General features: G+C 36.8%; 1 protein-coding gene across 2 annotated transcripts in view; it reads right to left on the bottom strand.

Moving 5' to 3' along the window:
• Nucleotides 1–23881, bottom strand: part of l(3)80Fj (lethal (3) 80Fj) — a 694407-nt gene that overhangs the window by 48727 nt on the left and 621799 nt on the right. The window contains exons 49-50 of one of the 2 annotated variants that reach the window (XM_090387924.1): nucleotides 17829–18022; nucleotides 5553–5764 (exon numbers count right to left, since the gene is read on the bottom strand). In XM_090387924.1, the coding sequence (XP_090244050.1) occupies nucleotides 5553–5764; nucleotides 17829–18022 (406 nt within the window). Of the gene's footprint in view, nucleotides 1–5552; nucleotides 5778–17828; nucleotides 18023–23881 lie in introns of those variants that run through there. The other variant, XM_090387932.1, reaches the window with a different exon arrangement.

Genomic DNA, 23881 nt, shown 5'->3' on the forward strand with positions numbered 1-23881 from the left:
AGCTACAAGATGATCTGTAATAGAGCCACAGAAAAGGTTTGACAGGCAAAGGCAGTTTAAGAGAAATGACTAGCAAGCAGAGCAAAGGGGGGGGGGGGGATAAGGAATTCTTCACATATATAAATGCCCAAAAGAGCAGGACAAACCAGATCGGACCCTTTATGTAAGGGAAAGTTTGTTTGTTTGTTTGTTTGTTATTTAGTTTTTAGGAGCATTAGCAACTAAGGCCATATTGCTCCGGGAATATGCGGTGTTCATTGCCAGACCTTTCTGCATCCTCTGTATTTGGTGGTGATGGGATCGAACCCCGATCTGATCAAGAAGCGTATGTTACGCACTGCTGCTTCTTCCCACCTGGCTACGGAGGCACATGTAAGGGAAAGGGGATAGTATTAAATACACCAGCTGCCGTTGCAGATGAACTCAACAGTTATTTTGCATCGATATTCACAAAAGAAAAACCTTTTGTGAGAATCTGAAATTGTGGGAGCGAAGTTGAAAAACATGTAATTAATGATACTGAAATTTCGCAAGATTATTTAATGAAAAACCTTTCGAGCCTACAGGCCAGTAAAGCTCCTGGAGTTGATGGAATATACGCTATAATCTTAAGGGAGGCGGCAAGTGAGTGCATTGAACCATTGAGGCTAATTATCCGAGCATCACTAGACTCTGTGTTGGATTGGAAAAGTATCAATGTATCTCCCATACATAAGGGTGGTTCTAAGAGTGAAGTGGGAAATTATCGACCTGTCAGTATATGACTTCAGTGGTAGGGAAAATCGTGTACGCAATGATCAAGGGTAGAATTCGGGATCATTTGGATAGAACTGAAATTTTCAAGGATACTCAGCATGGTTTTGTAAAGGGAAAATCATGTTTAACAAATCTGGTTCACTACTTTGAAAGGGTCACTCACGAGCTCGATTTAGGGAATAATTTCGACATTGTTTATTTAATAAAGATTAACAATTATAATAAAGATTGTACTCTTTACATTATCCATTGGAATCCTCAAGATGGAGATCTGAGCTCTCTGTGGCTGGAGGATTCGTCTGCTTCCTCAACACTTCCTCAACCCCCTTCAATCTAATATTTCCAGTCCCTCCCGCAGCTATCAGCTAACTTTGTCCCTCAAGTGACTAAGTGTAGGAAACAGAAGACAACCTCATAAAATTTGCTACCAATCACTCTGAGGCCCTTATGATTCACCACAAATGACCACATATATTTTTTCTCAGAATTGCCTTTATGGAATGATAATATCAGCACTTCAACTAATCCAAAAATATTTCTTCAGTCCAATGCCACTCTCATAATTAGCATTAGTAGTAGAGGTGTATGATGCAAGAAAGCAAGCTTATACAGCACCATAAAAAAAAAAAAAAAACCCACCCTGTTTCACCCATCCATTCATTCGTTTGTTCCAAATTTTTTGTCTAGTTCTGCCTTGAATTTATTTAAGCTATCAACTTCCACAATGGCAGATGGAAATCTGTTCCAGCAATTAACTAAATTTGGCTATGGGCTAAATTTCTGCACATCCATTCGACAACTGTCTTTCCTCAATTTCAGTACACAAAAGGTACTAGGAAAGTTTTGCAATACAGCTTTGTTTATTTAATTTTTTCAAAGTAATTTCCTCTACATTCAATACACCTCTCCATCCTCCGAAACCAATCTTTAAACCAGTTCTACCAAGTTTCACTAGGGAGTAAAGCACACTCGTTGTCCCAAGCCCGTAGAAGGTCCTCATCACTGGAAAACCGCCTCCCTTTTAGCTTCATTTTCACACGCGGGTACAGTGCAAAGTCGCAGGGAGCAAGGTCTGGACTGTAGGGAGGGTGCTCGAGAAGTTTCAGTCATGTCGTGGTCAAATATTCGGTGCAGGCTTTGGCGCGGTTAGCTGGAGCAGTATCGTGATGGAGGTACCAGGTGTCCATTCTTGACTTTGGCCGCAGGTTCTTCATAGATCCAATGACTTTAGGCAGGCATTGTTCAGTATACCACTTAGCTGTGACTGTCTTCTGCGTGTCCAAAACGACACGTTCCACAATTCCACTCGATTTGAAAAATACAGCTATCATTTTCTTCTTTACAGATCGGGATTTTCTGACAATTACGGGTGTTTCGTCATCATCAAAGACCCAAACTTTGTTTTGAGCCTTGGTCAGCAGATCGTAATAGTACAGCCAAGTCTTGTCACCTGTCACGATGTTGTTCACATACCGAGATTGTCCCTTATCAAACTTTTTTAACATCTCCCGGCACCAAGTCACACGTCGTGTCATCTGCTCTTCAATCAGTTGATGCGGCACCCAGAGAGAACAAAGTTTCTTCACGTGCAAATGATCTTGCAGAATCGAACGAATTGCTGGTGCATTTAGGCCCAAAGTATCCTCTATCTGTTGGTAGGTCACTCGCCTGTTTTCGTCAAGCATTTTCCTCACAGCAGTAACGTTTTCCTCCGTAACTGACGTTCGTAGCCTTCCCGGCCTCTCAGAATCCTCCAGAGTGAAATTTCCCCTTTGGAATTCTCTATACCACCTGAATATCGTTGTACGATGTGGACAATCATCATCTAGTGCAAGAGTCATTTCTTCTAAGCACTGGTCTATGATTAAACCACGCACGAAATTATACCGCAAAACTGTCCTTATCTCATTTCGTGACCACGATGCCATCGCAAGCACTTTACACTCTCACTACTAATGAATAACTGAGCCCATCGACTTGGCACGGCGGCTACTATGCACGTATGAACATGTCTCAACATGCAGCAACAAGCAGCTTCCTGTGATTCATTGTTGCGTCATATTGCAAAACTTTCCTAGTACCCTTTGTATGGCCCCTCAGGTTTGTAACCTGACCAAGAGGAAGAATCCTATCAGCATTGCCTGCTCAATCCATTCAAGGCCTTATACACTTCAATCAGATCGCCTCGGAAGTGCCTAATATATTCAGACATTGTAATTTGCAAAACTTAAACCTTTCTTCGTAAAAGCAACCCTTTATTCCATTCACTAATTTTGTTGCCCTTCTCTACTTGTTCTAGCAGCTCTACATCCTTCCTAAAACAAGGCCACCAGACCCGTATACAGTACTCAAAGTGTGGCCTGACCACTGCCTTATACAAGGGGATAATCACATCCTTATCCCCTTGCAAAATTCCTGTATATCACTGACAAGACCCCGTGACCTACTCGGGCAGCCTGTCTGCGCTGCTCAGAAAACTTCATATCTGACTGTACAATTACCCCCAGGTCTCTTTCATTCTCCACTACCCTGAGTGTAGTACCACAAAGTTGGTATGTTTCTCTGGGATTACTGCTACTCATATGCAGTACTTTGCATTTGTCAATGCTAAGCTTCAGTTGCTTCTCAGCCATCTGCCCAACTTTTCCAGATCCTGCTGTAGCAGTATACTGTCATTACTGCTATTAAAACCATGCCAAACTCTGACATTATCATGTGCAAACTTTGACATTAAGCTTGATATACCTTCATCAATATCATTGATAAATATACAAAACAACAATGGGCCCAACACCGAACCACGGGGGACACCACTAATAACATTAGTCAATGAAGAGCATTGCCCCTTTGATTACCACTCTGTCTTCTCCCACTGAACCACCGTTTTATCCATTGTAGGCAACTTGCCCTTAATGCCATACTGCTCCAATTTGTATAGTAGTTCCATGTCCAACAGTATAAAAAGCTTTCCTAAAATCCAAGTATATGATATCATAATGATTTTTTTGCATTGAGTCAAAATGATTTTTTTGCATTCAATCAAATTGGTCAGGCAAGACTTTTCCTTAACAAACCCATGCTGTCTAAATCATTACTGCAGTCTTGTCTAGATGATCCTGGAATGCTTCTTTAACCAGTAACTCCATTATTTTACCAGGAACAGGTCAAACTAACAGGTTTGTATTTACTCCTCTCACCCTTTGATGCTCCATTCGTGATTTGGAGATATATTTGCACATCTCCAGTCTGTGGGGACTTCCCCAATGTCCGAGGATGCTCTCGTGATTATGGCTAAGGGTTTGCTTACTTCCTTTGCCATTTCCTTTAATATAACTGGATAGATCCCATCCACCCCACGTGCTTTTCTTATGTTTAACTTCAATGATTTCTCCTCCACTTTTCTCTCAGTTATTACAAAATCATTTAACTCCCTGTTAAAGTTTGACAAACATCTGGCCCTCCCCTCCTTGAATAACTCCTCATGTGTGAATGTAGATGCAAAATACTCATTTAGTTTGGAAGCTATCTCAGAATGATCATCTACAGTTAAACCATTGATATCAAGTGGACCAATCTGATTTACCCCCTTCCTTTTAGAGTTTATATAAGTAAAGAATTGTTTGCTGTTTTTCTTTGCCAAAGATTTCTCATAATCTGTCTTCGCTTGCCTAACCTCCTCTGTGACTGATTGCAGATTAGTACATTTGTAATGTTTATATCTACCATAGGCTTCTGTGTTGCCTGATAATTTATATGCATCCCATGCATTTTTTTTTCTCTGCCACGAGTCATTAATTCATCTGACATCCATTTGGGCCAAAACTGAGAACAGTATTTCTTAGTGGGAACAAAAAGCCTAGTAGGTTCCAAGATTACTTCCTTGAATGCTTCCCATTTAGAATTTGCTGTTGGTAACATTGTCAGTTGGTCCCACTGTAATCACCTTTATCAAAGCAAAAACCCTTCCCTTTATCCCTGATGGTAGTTACATCTTTAAGTAAATCCAACATCAGTACACTGTGATCACTGCCACCTAATGGTTCCATTATCTGGAGATTCTTAATGCATGAATAATCACAGCTGATAATCAGATCAAGAGTGTTACTCCCTCTGGTTGCCTCTCTAACAAGCTGCTGTAGAAAACAATCATCCAATAAATCCCCAAAATCCTTGCTAGTGTGTGAGTGACCCAGCCACAAGTTCCAGTCAATATTTGGGAAGTTAAAATGCCCAATTAGAAGAAAGACACATTTACTGGCCCACTATTTCTCTGTATAATTGTTCATTGTACCCATCAGTCATTAGGCCAAATCAAATTAATCTTAAGGATTCAGTGTGCATGCACACACACACACACACACTTCCCTCAAAATTACTGGGTATATGCCATTAACCACATGGGCTTATTTGCTTTTAGGATTGACAATCTTCTGTAATTTCACTATCACTAATTTCACAACTGCTCTGTTTAGCTTGCCTGGTTTCTTCACGCGGCAAAGTACTTGTATAATTCAATTATGGACTAGTGACATAAGTGCAAATATTTATTTATTAGGTGAGGTGAGCTTTATGCTATTATTACTAAGTTTTTGAGCTTCCACAAGCCTTTACTAACTTAAATATAAATAGAAGGCTGTCACCATTTATAAAGCTGCTATTATCACTTGAGATTTTAGGCCTCAGGAGTAGCTGAATCTATAAATTTCAAAATTGTTGTTTTATTAAACATCAAAAACAATCTGAAAAGGCAACATTTATGCTGAAAAACAACATTTTATAAGGTACAGCAAACAAACCTAAAAGATGCTCCCTGACAGTGCTTGCTAATTCTTCAGAAGACATCCAGCGACATAAGGCTCCTAAGCATCCCGCTGCTACTACTCTACATGTGTCATCAGATTGCACCAATAGTCCCGATATTGTTAATGTAATACTTCGTCGAACGGCTTCTGATATCTTATCTCCTGCAGGCACAACAACACAACGCAATGCATGCAAAGTAGTCTCCCTGGAAGGAAATACTTTTTCCAATGATTAAAACAGCAATAAAATAAAATTCTGAATTAAAAAATAATAATAATAAATAATAACAATAACATAAAAAAAAAACAACTAAAATAAAATTTTACATCTGATGAGTCATTACTGATGTTTTAAGAAATACTGCACAGGAAATGAATGACAACTCTAAGCATGCATCATATTTTTTGGTACTTATCAGTACTTATTTTTCCAAAAAGTAAGAAAGAAGAAACTGATAACCTAGATTAATCTTCCACAAGTATAATTCTAAACTGCTTCCTCAGAGTGTGAGCAAAAGTTCCCACTTTAAGGAAGCAATTTGGAATTTCAGCAGTTTAGAAACACACAATCACCACAGAACTACAATAACATCTGTACAATTAAATTTCAAATTTCTGGTTTCATAAAGGACTAAACCAGTGGGTTCCAAAGTGGATTTCGCATCATGTCCCAAAGCATGTCACCAAATTTTCACCGATTTCCTTTCACTGCATATACTGATATATTTGATTTGTTAAAATAAAATTATTGAGCAATACACGTTAATGACACTTCTTCCACATGTTTCATACTTGGCAGCCAGTGAGCTCTGGACAAGTTTCTCATCGACAGCACATTACTGCACTTGATTGCATACGGTGGCTGTGCATTTCGGAACTTCATAGCAGGTTACTTTTTTTTTTTTTTTTATTTATTTAATATAATACACTAGTTAATACAAGTCTTAATCCATATATTCATGTATGTTAGTTTATTTTTATATTGAGTTAAATATTCAAAAAGCTACAGCTTAATATTCAGACAGCCCTTGTTATCGAAATTTTGGCGGAAACTCCTTAACTTTTGTTTGGTACCTTAATTTAACTTTTTTAGTGGTTAAAGTTTTGCCAGTAGTTTTTAATATTTTGATAATTTAAATTCTCTAATATATTGTAAATTTAATTGTAATCTTGCTACAGTTCAAATTTTACCTTAATAATGGTTGCTACAAAATCCACTTGCAATATGAAGTCCAAGGATATTGTGGCCCAAACGCAAATGCCTGCAGGCATTCCAGTGTGAATCACGAGTTTGACATTTGTAGAGCCTGTGGATCACGAGGTTGTCATTTGTATAGCCTATGTCCACTAGATCAACCGTATTCTACGGTTGATCTAGTGGACAAACCTTGTTCAATTAAATTTTTTTTTTTTTTTTTATTTGTAAGGAGTGCGCCGATCTCAAATTAGAACTTGGTGCATTAAGAGAAGAATTTGAGTCACTGAAGAAATGAGTGCTTGCCCTAGAAACAAATGTAACTGGGTGCTCATCAGGGACTCAAGTATCTCATGACCCTCAAGTAATGCACCCTCAATTTCATTCCCAGATAAGAATGGTCAAGTGCAAATCACTCTGGTTATTGTTATTTGTTATTTGGTTTTTAGGAGCATTAGCAACTAAGGCCATATTGCTCCGGGATATGCGGTGGTCATTCCCTGAATGACCTTTCCGCATCCTCCGTATTTGGTGGTGACGGGCTCGAACCCCGGTGTAATCAAGAAGCGTGTGCTACGCACTGCTGCTCCTTCCCACCTGGCTACGGAGGCGCCTACAAATCACACTGGTAGTGTTATTAGGAGGCTCATATTGTCAGGGACATAGATACTTTTTGTAATAAAGATAAGTACACCAGAACCAGGGTGTTTGCCAGGAGCAACAACTGATGATGCTGCCAACAGATTGTCAGATTTTAAGGGGGGGGGGTATTAAGAGAGCATTAATCCTCATGTACAGACTAATGACATGACCATTTGTTGGATAAATATAGAACCATGCTGAAAAAATGCTGCGAGTTAGGTCAGAATGCAACATTTTTGATTAGAGATCTTTTAGAATTTATGATAGATTCCATTTTTTTTTTTCAAAAAAAGAGAAAAATTCATTGAGATTTGAATCGTTACCAATATGTTTTAATATTATTTCTTGGTTCTCGAAGATTTGTTAGGGAAAGGAGGACAGACGTTCTGTCCTGATGATAGTGAGGGCAGTCAATGAGAATGCGTTTGATTGTTAAATGTGCTGAACAGTGTGGACATTGGGGAGGATCCTCTCCTGTAAGTTGATGAAGATGTCAGGTGTGTATGTCCTATCCGTTCTTATGCAAGCACTACTTCTTCTCTTCGTGCTAATTTGGTGCTAGAGCGCCAAAGCTGTGGATCCTGTTTCAACTGATAAAGTTTATTATTGGTTTGGGTGTTCCATAGCTCATTCCACTGTTCAAGACATGCTGTTTGTATGATATGATTATAGTCAAAGATTGGAATAGGAGCGAAGGTTAAATCATAAGTTGACAGATTTTTGGCAGTTTTGTCAGAAAGCTAATTCCCCTTTATCCCCAAATGCACTGGGATCCAGCAAAAGTCACTGGTTTGACGATGTTCCTCAATTTTCAATAAGAGGCTTCTGATTTAGTTTAACATAGGATGAACCGTGTAAGAAAAGTTTTGTACTGATGTAATTGAGCTCAGAGAATCAGTGTATACTATGTATTTTAAAGATGGGTAGAGATTCGGGTTTACTAAAGCTAATTTTATTGCATGAAGTTCTGCAGAGAAGCTGCTACACTCAAGTGGAAGGGCAGAAGAAATTGATTGTAGAAGGAAATACTGCTGCTGCTCCAACAGCTGAATGTGATTTGAGCCATCAGTATATATTGGCAAAAAATTAGCATATTTCTGAATATAAGCTTGCATGGAGATGTTTCACGTTGAGTGATAGTAGGTGATTCTTTCCCCACTTGTGAAGTTAAGTATCAAGTTAATTGAGGTGTCCAAGGTGGATGAGAGCATTTCATTACTTGTAACCTGTTGACATTAGGAACATTCCAATTCTGTGTTAATTCAATAAGGCGTAAGCCTGCTGGTCTTATTTTACTGTGTTTGATTCTATAGAGATTTACAGAGGAAGATTAAACAGGTATGGCTCAATAGGGTGTGGACAGCAACTTTGTATTTTAGCTGCGTACTTAAGTAGTAATGTTTTCCTGCAGAGGTAAAGGGGGCTCATGAGCTTCAATATATAAACTATGGGTAGGAGATGTTCTGAAAGCAGCAAGTGCAATCTGCAATGCACTATGCTGTATAGGATCCAGCCAGCATAAGTAGTGTACTCTTTCGAGTAGAATCATACAGTGGAGCACCACAATCCAATTGGGATCTGATCAATGCTCTATATAAAAGCAGCAAAGATGCACAGTCTGCTTCCCAAGACAGAGTAGATAAAACTCTAAATATGCTCAGCTTTTTGAGGCAGGAAATATGCACAGATTTAATGTGTTTAAAGAAATTTAATTTTCTGTCAAAGATTAATCCCAAGAATCTGATATTGTTAGTCACTGGAATGGTAAAGTTTGACACCTGAAGTTCAGGATCTGTATGCATTTTTCGCTGATACAAAAGTGGATTACAACAGTTATCTGCTGTGATAGACAATAGCCAATGAGTCCTGTCCACCTTTGGACTTTATTCAAGGATATCTGCAATTGTCATTCAATGGATCTCATATTCTGAGAGTGGCAAGAAATGGAGCGATCATCCACATAAAGATAGGACAAATGTATTTGGAAGTTCTTTTGTGATGGAATCAATTTTAAGGGCAAAAAGGGTTGCACTCCGTACAGAACCTTGTGGCATTCCTTCTTCCTGTAAAAATGTCATAGAAAGCGAGCTGTGGAACGAACAATTCTGGAGAAAGTTCCTGATGAATATAGGCAGGATGCCTCATACAGCAAGAGCATGGAGGTCACTGAGAATGCCATGACGCCAAGTAGTGTAAAATGCTTTCTCTATGTCTGTGGAAATCATAACAAGACATTCATTTTTTTACAAAGGCTTTGTGAATTGTAGACTTGGCCTTGATCATGAGATCTAAGGAGGACCTGTCCTTACGAAAGCCATGCTGATTATTACTCATTAGGTGTTGTATTCCGATGATCCAAACAAGTCGATTATGGATAATTTTTTCAAGTAATTTACTGAGGCAACTGGAGAGGGAAATTGGTCGGTAACTGTATGGACTGGTAGGGGTCTTTTCCAGGTTTAAAAAGGCAAGAACTGTGACATGATGCCAAGAGCTGGAATAAATGTTTTCCATAAATATTCGGTTATAATTGACCAGCAGTATTTGTAAATTTTTGTCTCCTAGGTTTTGTAAATTGATATAAGATATTCCACCTGGCCCAGTGGTATTGTTGCGTGTTGTTTTAATGGCATGTAGAAGTTCAGAATATTGAAGAGGTTGGTTATACGGAAGGAAAACTGAGGTTCGAAAGTTGATGGCTCGCTGTTCAGCCTTGGTCTCTATTTTCTGAAAATCCAGAGAATAAGTTGATGTTGCTGAAACTCGGGCAAAAGGTTTTGCCCATTCCATGAAAGAATTAGTGAAGGGGCGGTTGGAAATTTGCCGGGAATCTGCCAGACTTTCTTCCATATTAACTTGGCGTTAGTGGATAAGGATTAGCTAGAAACATCCACGCTTGCGATTTTGTCACCCCTCTCCCCCACACCCACTGGGCGCTGTTTTGACAGAGAAAGATAATTTTAGCCACGCCCATTTTTTTTTTTTTTTTATGGCGGAAAATGTTCACGGCGCTTTAAAATTCGCATTTTTTTAGGTTCCATTTTATATTAAATCAGCGACCGCGAATACGCGAATAGCGGGGGTTTACTGTATATATAAAAAATAGATTAGCCAAAATCTAAAAGTTATTATTATTGTGCGCCCCACTGCATATGCATATTACAAATCCGTTGAACCATGTGACTATTAGCATTAGTAGAGACATATGATGCAAGAAAGCAAGCTTATTCAGCATCAGCCAAAAAAAAAAAAAAAAAAAAAAAAAAAAACACACACCACTCCCATTTCACCCCTCCGTTCGCTCGAAATACCTGTCCAGTTGAGCCTTAAATTTGTTTAGGCTATCAACTTCAACAACAAGTGATGGAAGTCGGTTCCACCAACCAACCACCCGCTGGCCAAAGGCAAATTTCCGCACATCTATCCGACATCCGTCCTTCCTCAATTTGAATTTATGCCCTCTGAGGTGATTATTCTGAGCAAGATGAAGAATCCCATTGGCATTGAGCATGCTCAAACCATTCAAAGCCTTATACACCTCTATCAGATCACTCTATTCTTTTTACAGTGCAGCCGCTAGGCTTGTCTAGTGAAAATTCACGCAGTTACATTGTGAAGAGCATAGTGCATGTGTTGAATTCTTATTTAGCTTACTCAATATTAATAACTGGACAATACTTATATGTTAATTTAACACCCTTTGATTTAAAATGAATACTACGAAAAAGAGTAAAACATATTATTTTAGTATTAGTAATGGCTGCATGGTGCAAGAAAGCCTATGGCTTATGCTGCACCAGCCAAAAAAAAAAAAAAAAAAAAAACTGAATAAAACAATGATAAAAAAAAATCTAATAATTAATAAAAGAAAAGGAAATTAAACCTATCATCCTATGCATTTCCCTCACCCAAAGGTACTATCAAGATGACCTTTGAATTTCTCCAAACTGTCAGCCTCTACCACGCGTATAAGTGGGCAACTTATTCCAATAATTTATAACTCGCTGGCTAAAATAAAACTTCCTGCAGTCCAATCTAAACATCTCCCCCGCCATAACTTGAATTTATGTCACCTAGTTCTATTATCATTTATAATCTTGAAAATTTCATCATCATTCATTTTACTGATGCCTCTCAGAGCCTTAAACACCTCAATTAAATCTCCGCTAAGGTGTCTAGTTTCCAAAATCTGCAACCCACATATTCTTTAACGATGCCCTTTTGCCGCTCTCACCAGGCGAGTTACCCGTCTTTGCACCCTTTCAAAAAGCTCGATGTCTTTCTTGAGGTGTGGTCTCCATACTTGAACACAGTATTCCAAGTGTGGTCTAACAAAAGCCTTATATAAACGGATTATCACATCCCTATCTCTACTTGCAAAAGTTTGATAGATCATCAATACGACACCATGGGCCTTCCTTGCAACCTGTTTACAATGCTCAGAGAATTTCATGTCTGACCATATCGTACTGGGTTTAGTTGAACTCCACAAAGTGAATAAGTTATTTTGGGATTACTGTTTCCTAGGTGTAATACCTTACACTTTGTTGGATTAAAGCATAGCTGTCATTTTTCTAACCATTCCTGAAGTCTATCTAGGTCTCTCTGAAGAAGCTCAGCTTGACAGTGATCATTAACTACTCTACCAATTTTAACATCATCTGCAAATTTAGACATCACGCCCTCTATCCCTTCATCGATGTCGTTTATGAAAATTAAAAACAACAGCGGTCCTAATACTGATCCTTGGGGAACCCCACTTCTTACATCAACCCAATCTGAGGAATAGCCATTTACCACAACCCTCTGCCTCCTGCCCTGAAGCCATCCTGATATCATCTAAGAATTTTCCCAGTGATTTCAACCTGTTCCAGCTTAAAAAGCAACCGCTCATGTGGAGCTGAGTCAAAATCTTTGCTGAAATCTAAATAAACGATGTTGAAATTATTCGCTAAATCCAGCTCATGAGTGACCCTTTCGAAATAGCGAACCAGATTTGTTAAACATGATTTTCCCTTTACAAAACCATGCCGAGTATCCTTGAGAATTTCAATTCTATCCAAATGATCCTGAATTCCACCCTTAATCATTGCCTACACGATTTTCCCTACCACTGAAGTCAGACAGACAAGTCGATAATTTCCTACTTCACTCTTAGAACCACCCTTATGTATGGGAGATACATTGACACTTTTCCAATCCAACACAATCTCCCCAGCGTCTAGTGATGCTCGCATAATTAGCCTTAATGGTTCAATGCACTCACTTGCCGCCTCCCTTAAGATTATAGGGTATATTCCATCAACTCCAGAAGCCTTACTGGCCTGTAGGCTTGAAAGTTTTTTCATTAAATAATCTTGCGAAATTTCAATATTATTAATTACATATTTTTCAACTTCACTCCCACAATTTCCCATTGCCACAAAAGGTTATTTTTCTGTAAATATTGATACAAAATAACTTGAGTTCATCTGCAATGGCAGCTGATATATTTAATACTATCCCCTTTCCCTTACATAAAGGTCCGATCTGGTTTGTCCTGCTCTTCTTGGCATTTATATATGTGAAGAATTCCTTATCCCCCCCCCTCTTTGCTAGTGATTTCTCTTAAACTGCCTTTGCTTGTCAGACCTTTTCTGTGGCTCTATTACAGATCATCTCGTAGCTGTTATAGGCTTCAGTACTTTTTTTTTTTGCTATGTAACCTTTCCATGCCACCTTTTTCTGCTCAAGTAATGTGGCAACTTCACTATTCATCCAACTTGGAACCCTCCTCATGGAGTATTTTTTTAATGGTAAATACGCATTTAAGGCGTCTGTGATTAATTTTTTAAAACATACTACAGTTCAATTGTATTCATTCTCTGTGTGATATCTACCCAGTTAATAGAGGTCATGTAGCACCTTTTCTGAAATTATAACCCATTCCTTTGCCATTTACTACTGCTACCTCTCTCTCTTCATCATCCACCGTAGAACTTCACGATCACTTCCTGCTACTGGTTCCTCTACTGTCAGCCTTGTTATCTCATCTGATTCATGGGTGATGATGAGGTCTAGGATATTATTTTCTCTAGTACTTTCCCTGACATGTTGATACAAATAATAGTCATCTAGTTGATTTAAAAATTTTGTTCCCATGTCGAGTTTCCTTCCTATTTTTCCCAATCAATCAGAGGCAAATTGAAATCACCTATAATAAGACATCCACACTTACTTGCCCATTCCATTTTCATGTAGAGGCTTTCATCATAATCTTCACAATCATCTGGTCTGTAGATTACTCCTACTAGCATTGTACCTTTGTTTCTAACTATCTCACACCATACAGATTCTATACTAGGACGTGAAACATCTGAATCCGGGAAAGCTACCCCACCACCCCTTCTATCTACCCTATCCTTCTTAAATACATTATACAAGCCATACTGAAACTCATCATCCCCTATTTCCGGGTGGCACCACATTTCCGTAAGCCCTATTATGTCCATGTTACTTGTTTTAACCAGCAGTTCGAATTCGCTCATTTTATTGACAACACTTCTAACATTACTATATAAACAATTAAGACTTACTGTTCTTGTATATTTAACAACCCTAACACAACTCTTGAAGTTTTTTAGGCTCTCTTCCCTGGCATTAGCTACCCACTCACTTGAAACGTTTCTTGGTTCCCACTCTTGATTTTCATCAAGAGTGGGAACCAAAGGATGATGATTATGAGCAACTACAAGATACAGAGTGGTTGTGTGATCTGGCTTTTTTGGCAGATTTTACCAGTAAATTATGTGATCTGAATATAATTATAAAAAAAAATAATAATAAATGTGGGTGACATGATTAGTAATATTTCTGCTTATAGATATCAATTTTTGGCAATGGCTAAGAATTTCAAAGGGAAAAAAAAAAAAAAAAACAATCATTTTGCAAATATGCAAGATCATTTGCAAAAATATCCTGTTTTTGAATTTAATAGTGAGAAATATGTCTCTGAAATTGAGAAAGTTGTGGATGATTTAGAAACCAGATTCAGTGATTTTAAACAATTGAAGACGTTATTAAATATATTTCTTATCCATTTAACATCGACTTAGATACGAAACAAATTGCAGAAAATATTACTTGAAAATGAAATTATTACATTGCGAAATGATATCTTCCTAAAAGGCAGATCATCAGAAAAAGACTTTTGGAAATATGTTTGTGAGAAAAGTACCCAAACGTAAAAAAACGCATTGAACTTTTAAATTCCTGTTTTGGTTCCACATATCTATGTGAATCGGCCTTTTCGTATTTTAAACAAAAAAAAAAAAAAGACAAAGAATAGCTCCACTCTTACAGACTTGCATACAGAAGATTCTTTATGGTTGGTCTTATCACTGTAAATCCTCGATTTTGAAAGCTTGGCAGATGACACGAAGATGACTTTCATCAACCGGTGAAATACCACCACTTTGCTTATTGGAAGCTTGAAGTGGTGAAACCCATGTTTAGTCTCTAGAGCAAAGTTTCCTGTATAAATCCGAAGAGAACAGTCCATTTTCAAGATTAAAGGTAGGGCAGCAGATGCAATTTTTATAAGATTAAGTTACTTATGCCTAACTTTGTTACCACTGTAATTTTTAGGGAAGTTGGTTGAAACAGCAGTTCTGAGGAAACATTTAGAATTATATCAAAATGTCAATGTATCTTATCAGTTTCTTCTTTCTTTTGCTATTTAGTAAAGAATTAACACTGATGATATAATAATCTTATTCATACATTAATCTTATCAGTCTTATTCAAGTGGACTCTAAAATCTCACTACAATATACAAAAGTCTAATTATTACTTTAGCAAAGCAGAAAAAAATATTTAAGGAAATTAATTTGATACAATTCATTTTTTTATTATATCATAATCACAAATAGCATATCAGTACTTTCATGTCCTGACTTTCTCCTGTTTTCTAGGCTGATTCAAATGTTATTATTCTTGTAAGTTCTTCCTAGGCTTCCATTTACTCACTGCCATTCTTGATGCTGCTTGATATGATGTCCTTCAATCATTACTGGTTCCCATAATTCAACTGCTGTTGCTGATCAAAATGTCAGCACTCTTCTGTTTTGAATGGACAATGAATTCTTTTGCACTCACATCAAAATAAATGCCATACAATGATCTTTTGGTTCCAAACAATCACATAAATGTACAATAAAAAAATCAAAAGGATGGCATTGGTTTGCCATCCTTTTGTATAACAGACAGAAATGATTCATAAAGTTTCTGTTAGTCCCATTAATTTTATGAAAGAACCTATTCATATAGTCTGTATATTGTTTCAGTGTGTAAAGAGAACAGTCTCTTGTCAAGATGAAGGGGAGGCTGCATGCAATTTTTGTAGAGTGGGAGTGATGTTCATATCAACTATCACAAAATCAGAGTAACATTTGTGCAGAGATATTCAACCTTTTTTTAAGCTAGGAGCTGTGTGGATTATTATGGCAAGTAGGTTGCAGACAACAAGACTAGTTCCTTACCACCAATTATGCATTTTTTCAAACTGAATTTTAATTTTTGTTATCTGCATTTACACGTTATTTCCCTACATTTAATAAATAAATATGAAAATCCACCTTTATAATCAGAGTCCAAGTTAAACAAGTTTAAACTGGACTCTGAAATAAAAATGCATTTCACAGAGAAGCCTAGGAAATGCTGCCTCTCATAAATAAGAAGGAAAAATAATTTTTCGTGTAATGAAAAGTTATTATCTGGATTATAGTAATAATCCTTGAGAAGAGAGGTCTTTCTCTTTTACATGAGTATAAACAAAAATTCATGAAATCTATGGCATTGACAGCTTACTTATTAGTCAACAGAAATTAGTGGCAGGAAATCCTCGTTTTTAACAAATCAACAGTCTTTGTAATCATCGTCTAGCTGACAACTTTAGCCTTTCATAAAGCTTCACATCAGGTAACTGGAAACAGATAGGAAACAGGAGATTTTCTGGCCAAAACAAGCAGAAAACCACTCTTTTTAATTCAAAAAACAGTTTGGGAGGGGAAAAAAAAAAAACAAAAACAAAACTGCTATATTTTAAGCTTCCTTGTGCACTGGCCAGTTCCACAACCAAGTATCACTATTCATTAATTCTTTCTTCTTTCATGAGAGCATCTGATAGGTTCTCATCCTGAAATTCATAGAAATGATGCAGAACATTTTTTTTTTTTTTTGCTTTATTTATTTCTTTATCGTTAAGACATCAAGAAGCTGGAAGCTTGTGCACTGACTTCTAATCTCTCTCTCTCTCTCTCTCTCTCTCCCAGTATAGCCGTATCACAAATATAGCTTCCTTTACATCGAGAAGGGGGGGGGGGGAAAGCTTTTCTTTTCCACTCATGGCATTACTTTTCTGTACCAATCTCAATAATGATGATTCTGACTTCACTAGCATGACAATTCAGTGTCATTTAGCAAACAATGAAGATTTTTACTAACAGCAACCCACTAGTGGTAATAGAGAATGCACTGAATTTTGGACACACACTCACACTCAATTAAAATTTGTAAAATAATAAGAGAAGTTTACCTCAATATAGTAAGTAGAACACTTCTGTATGATACTCTCCAGAAATTGAAACGAAAAAATCGAAAATCTAACATTAGAGTAACAAATAATTAAAAATCAATTAAATGCAATTAAAAATAAGAAAATTAATTAAAAGAATTTAACAAAAAAATTGCAAAATGATTTTCCTTCCTTAATGAAAAAATTTCAAAACGATTTTCCCTCCTAACGAAAAAATGCAATTTTAATTATTTTAATTAATTTTCTTATTTTTAATTGTGTTAAATTGATTTTTTAATTATTTGTTACTCTAATGTAAGATTTTCGATTTTTTCGTTTTAATTTCTGGAGAGTATCATACAGAAGTGTTCTACGTACTATACTGAGGTAAACTTCTCTTATTATTTTACAAATACTGATATCAATGTAGAATATATTGAGTATTACAGCTCTGGTTCATACTCTCAATTAAAGAAAAAAAGGTTATCCAAAGCATATTAAAAATTTCTCTACAGAACTCACTGAAAGACCCTATGAAATAATTGCATCTTGTGTTTCAATCCATTACAATACACAGGAGACTAGATTTTTTTTTTTTTTTTTACATTGGCTATATCTTGTTAATGATTATTTTGGTCATGGTTCCATGGCAGATGTGATCTTAATAGTGTATTATGCCTACACCAGCATTAAATAGCTGATGTACATATAGTGTGAAAATATTATGGTGCATAAATGAATTACTCTTAGATTGAAACCATCGGTAAACTGAGAGCTTCATACCAGACCTTCAAGTGGCTAAGGAAACAAATTTCTTTTACCCATTATTTGTTTTTGTACCGCTATAATGAAATCCCAGAATGTAAGTTTTTACTAATACCTTAATGATGGGTCCTCAGCAGATTTGATAGCATTCTGGAGTTCAGTAAATAAAGGATCACAACGGGTATGAACAACGATTAAATATCCAAGGGCTGCTGCAGCTCGAAGCCGAACTAAACGGTGTGCATCACTTAATGCTCGAAGAAATGTAGTTTGCAGCTGAGGTAAGAAGGGCTTTAGCATTACTCCAACCTGGAAAAAGAAAAAGAGACTTCTATAGATTTATCTTTTCTTGCACTTATTGTCATTGCTTTGGTTTTGTGCATTTTCCATGTGTTAAAAATTTAATAACTTAGCTTAGTGTTTTAATTAAAAAGTGAGACACTATCCTGATTATAATAAAGACTGGTACATTTATTTCACAAAATTTAACTTTTTTATATATATATTATATAATCATATGTAATGGTAATTATATTTCATATATCTAATTATTTCCAATATACTAAAATATTGCATAGCAGTTTTTCCACTGCTAAAAATTCCACTCACTATGGAAGTAAAGACATGATACTAGTAATACTGATTTCTCAGAAGAGAGCCTAATGCTAAAGTTGTATTTTACACTCTTCCTTGTCTGGTGAAGATCTACCATAATTCAGTTGTCAAAGATATTACTAAAAAAAAAAAAAAAAAAAAAAAAAATGTGCAATTCTCAATATAAATACAGTGGGCCTACAACATCTGTCATCTACTATTTAATATGATTTCCACATCTGTCATTGGTTCTCATATCCATCGTCACGTTTCCACCTGTCGCATACCATCACATATATGTATATTGTGCATATATGTATCTTGAGTATATATATAACTAGAAGTGCCTTCATTATTTTCACACAATGGCAAATAAAACATTACTACAGTTTTACAACTTAATACTTTACATAAAAAAAAATTAAAAACAGTAACATTGTGAATACTAAAAATGAAATTTTGAAATTGTAAATATGGTGTAAAACTCACATTCATATGATATACTGTTTACAGAGAAAACAATTTACAAGACAGCACTATACGTATGCAACAACAAATGATTTAATTAGATAATCAAAGCCAAAAGGTAACACTTAGCCCATAACAAGTGTACACAATGTGACATCATTGTGTACACTTGTTATATTTACTTTTAGTGTAGGTCATTCCTGTTACATGGGTTAAAGGTTGAGAAGCTGAAAAAAGATACCTGCTAACACTAGCTTGAATTTCTTAGATTGTAATTTTCGGGAAATATGTATGAAGAGATGTTGTTCCAGAAAACAGAAGTTGAAGGAATAAATGAGGAAGATGAAGAGTTAGTTCTGTGAGTTTGAAGTTGGATAGTACAAGGATTGGTTTGGTTTGGTTTGGATTTTATTGGCGCATTAGCAGCTAAGGCTATAATGCACCAAAACCAGATAATATATAAAAATTTAAGTAAAAGGATACCAACTGATTGTAGCAGCACATGTTTGGAAGAGAGAGTGGGAATTATAGAAGCCAATTCAGAAGAACAGCTCTTGGGGAAGTACTTAGAGAAAAGGCGTGTAGCAGAAACAGAATGTCTATTAGACACAGAGTAGAGAGACTTTGTTAGAGATGGTTATTAACTAACTGCCCTTTTTTGAATGGAGTCTACAAGCCTGAGAGAGGTTTTGAGGGAACAATGTTCCAGGAAAGGATGATTTGTGACTTGTACAGTTTGAGCAGCAGTTTGGAGGAAAAGTTATGCCAAGAGCAAAAAAAGAAAATTCAGTTTTTTAGATGCAGAAAAAGCAGTATTTGGTTCATGGTAGAACAGATATGTGATTTGTACAGAGTGTACAGGTGTTTGGAAGAAAAGTAACACAGAGAGCGAAAGAGAAAACCCAGTATTTCAGATGCAGAGAAAAAAATATTTGAGAGATTAGAAGTCAAGGTAATCCCTAATAGTGATATGTGATCTTGTTCGGAAATTTGAGTGTCATCAAACATAAGCATATGTGCAGAAGAATCCTTTTTGCAAGATATAAGACAGGACTGAGTTTTAGAAGGATTGAAATAACTAAGTTATCTGGCTCTCTGTGGAGAATTAGATCAGTATTTAAATAATTGGTGGTGGATATTTGAAAAGTTGAAGTTGTTTGTACAGAGTAAGGTTACTCAAACTGTAAAGTGGATGCAATGTGCCATCATCAGAAAAACTATGGATAGGATTTCCACTCAATTGAAGAAAGCCATTCACATACAAGAGGAAAAGAGTGAGAGAAAGAACTGAAATTTAAGGAACATCTGCATTAGCGGAGAAGTTAAAAAATAGAGCCTTCTACCATCACCCACAGTGAGCAGTCACAGAGACAATGTGAGCAGCAACAGTGAGCAGCCACAGAGATAATGTGAGCAGTCACAGTCAGCAACGTAGACAAGCAGCTCTCTGATGCTATGGATGACATCGATGTGCTCACCAGCAACCTGATCAACTGTGTCCACTCAGTTATATCTGACATTGTTCCTCAATCCCATCTGACCGCACGCACTACCTACCCGCACTGGTATAACACCGAACTAATACATAAAATTAAATCCAAAGAATTCTATAGAAACAAGTATAAGCAATCAGGTGACAGTCAATACTATGAAATATTCAGCCAACTCCGCAAAGAAGTGAAAACGCTCTTATTAAACTCTTACAATATGTATACAGAGTCAGTACAGGATAGTCTGCTTACTCACAGAGATATCAAACCATTCTGGAATTACATGAAGCATAAGAATATAAACAGTAGAAAGTTACAACTTCATAACACAGATGGAATTTTCTTATCGGACGAATTCAGTATTGCTCAAGAGTTTGCCAAACATTTTTCCAGAATTCAAACAAATGATACATCAAGACCTGCCTCATTTCCTGATTTCACACCTGTTAAAGATGATATCCTCATTAACCTCGTTATCACCGATGAAGATTTAAATTCGGCATTAAAAAGCATGAGAAATGACTATACTAGAGGCCCAGATGACATTCCAGGCTTATTTTGGAAAATGACTGTCACTACCTTAAAACCCCTCATACTCCGGATCTTCAACTTGTCTCTCAGGCTGGGGAAGTATCCTAAGCACTTTAAGAAGGTCAATATAGTTCCTATTTTCAAAAAAGGTGATAAAAATGATGTAACTGATTACAGACCCATAACCTTGCAAAACAGCCTGGCTAAACTCTTCGACACAGCAGTACACAAACATCTCTTCGAATTCTTCTGGCCTTTCATTGATCAGAATCAACATGGTTTCTGCAGAAAGGAATTTACTTCCTTTCTGGCAATACATCTCTGAAGCTCTTGATGACCACCTTCAAGTTGATGCAGTCTATACAGACATATCTAAGGTATTCGATAAAGTCCCACACGAACAACTGGAAAAACTTAAGCTATATAGTATCCGTGATCCTTTGCGCTCATGGATGCACAGCTATATTACGCATCGTTCCTTGAGCGTTATCATCAATCAAGTGAACTCAGACTGTTTTATACCACTAAGTGGAGTACCACAAGGCTCCCCCTTAGGTCCCCTTCTCTTCATTGTTTTTGTAAATGATCTTCCTTCTTTCATCTACACCTCCAATGTTCAAGTTGCTCTCTATGCAGATGATCTTAAGATCTACTCAGCAGTGAAGGAGATTACAGATTCTCAACAGCTTCAATGTGCTCTCAATAAATTCTCTCTGTGGATATCTCTGAATGGCTTGTCTGCTAACCCCTCGAAGTGCAAAGTAATCTCTTTCGCATCCGGCAGATCTCCACAACTAATAAATACAGAGTACAGTATTAACTCTGTGATCATCGAAAGGTGTGACCAAGTTAACGACTTGGGGATTCTCTTCTCCAGCAGTGCTAAATTCGATGCTCATGTCCTTAAAATCACCAGCAAAGCATTCAAAACACTGGGATTCATCAAACGGAATACATACAAGTTCAAAAACTACAGATATGCGTTTATCCTTTATAAAACTATTGTTCTGCCGATCCTTGAATTCAGTTCACCCATCTGGAATCCTCACACAAAGACTTTAACTAACAAAATTGAAGCAGTCCAAAAAAATTTTGTCCATTACCTTACGTACTGTAATCCTCTATTTTATTACTCAGTGTACTATGAATCGCTGTGTGATTACTTTCATCTGAGGCCTCTGTGCACCAGAAGAGTTACTGCTGACATCACCCTTCTAGCCAAAGTAATCACTGGAACTTATGAAGCATCTGATATCCTTAGCAAAATCAATTTCAATGCTCCTTGTAGACAAGTCAGGAACCTTACACCATTTCACCTTGACTCTGCCACCACGGACTTTACGAAGTTCAGTCCACTGAACAGAATCAGCAAATCAGCAAATGACTCTCTCAATGACTTCTTTGACAACTTCCAATCACTGAACTCCATCCACAAGTTTGCCTCTTCTCTTAAACTGCAAAGTGACTAGCTCTGATCTAATTATTGTAGTTTATTAGTATTATGTGTTTTATTTTTTTTCTATTCTCTAACTGATTAATTATTACTTGTTTTACCGGTAACTTAACTTAATGCAATCCTCTTTTGTACATATGATTTTAATGTTTGAATCTATATCAATGTTTATCTTCCTGTTGGATTTCATATTAAAATGTTATGTTTATTGTTCTGATCTCAGATACACTTTAATGGTTACCTGTTGTGTATCTTGTTATTAATAAAAATAAAAAAATAAAAAAAATAACTGGATACCAAATTACAAAAAAAAAAAAAAAAAATGCAATGTCAAGAGCAACTACTTGAGTTTCAACAAATTTTTCCACAGATGGGAAACATTACCCACTCTATCACCTGTGAATCAACACTGACAAAATTAATATCAGTGATCATTGATGGAAAATTTCTAGACAGTTTAAGAGTTGGTGGTTAATAGATTTTTCCATTACTTTAGAAAGGGTGGATGTATGTGCAATAGGAATGATAATTGGGAGGAGATTTGTCACCCTTTTTAAGAATGGGCTGGATGTGAACAAATTTCCAAGCAGAAGAAAAAACGAAGCCTGTGGAATAAAAAAATAAAAAAAACTCTGGAGCACAGGTTTTGAGACCAGGTGGAGAAATACCACCGGGACCTGCCACTTTCTTGCCATCCTTTTGATGGATGAGATACAGGAGGCATTGAATGGAGTGTACTTGGAATGGTAGGAGGCAGTTTACCAAGATTATCAATACACGAGTTGGAAGAAAAGTAGGATGCTAGCAGGTCAGCTTCATCTATGGCTGAAGTAGCAATAGTGCCTTCTGGTTTTGACAGAGGTGGGAATAGAGATGGGCAAAAGTTGTGATCAAAGCTCTGGCAAGAGACTAGAAAGCTCAACTACCATTTGGACGAGAAGCAAGTTTTCTACTCTTAGCATGTTTGAAATCTTTTGGCTGATTAATAACTACTTTACAATTGTTGTGAGCTTTGGAGAAAATGAACCCAGAGATTTGGATACAAGCCAACTGTGATATGTAACATTCTTATCTTGATGACTTCTAGCACATTTATTGGAAAACCAAGGTTTAGATAAAGGATGAGATTTTTAAGGTGGAGTGTGGCATAAAGGATTCCATACATACAAGAATAATTTTACTGACACAATCTGAGCAAATGTTGACATCAGAAGATCTGAAAAGTAATCGGATCAAGGAAAAGAAAAGAAATCTTGCAGATCATCCATTTTGTATTTGTTTAATACCAATCAACATGAGTGTGAGAGTGGCTACAAGAGAAAGGTTCCATTGGAGAAGAGACTTTCGCCAAGTTGTGATCTGAGGTGCCTAGAGTACCACTCACCTTGACCTTATATTTGGAATTGTTTGTGAGAAAAAGATCAAGTGTGTTGGCTGTGTAGTTGGGACTGTATGGTATTTAAATGAACAATATGTGTGAAGTCATTAGTAATTGCAAATGTCTCAGCAACTCGATCAGCTGGATCCGTATGACTAGAAAATGGAAGCCAGCTGAAGTTGTGAAGATTAAAATCACCAAGGAAGATTACCTCACTGTTAGGAAAGTTGGACTGGAGAAAGTCAACAGATGAA

The sequence above is a fragment of the Mastigoproctus giganteus genome, chromosome 2 (assembly GCF_048544385.1).
Source record: "Mastigoproctus giganteus isolate SK-2022 chromosome 2, ASM4854438v1, whole genome shotgun sequence".
NCBI lineage: Eukaryota > Metazoa > Arthropoda > Arachnida > Uropygi > Thelyphonidae > Mastigoproctus > Mastigoproctus giganteus.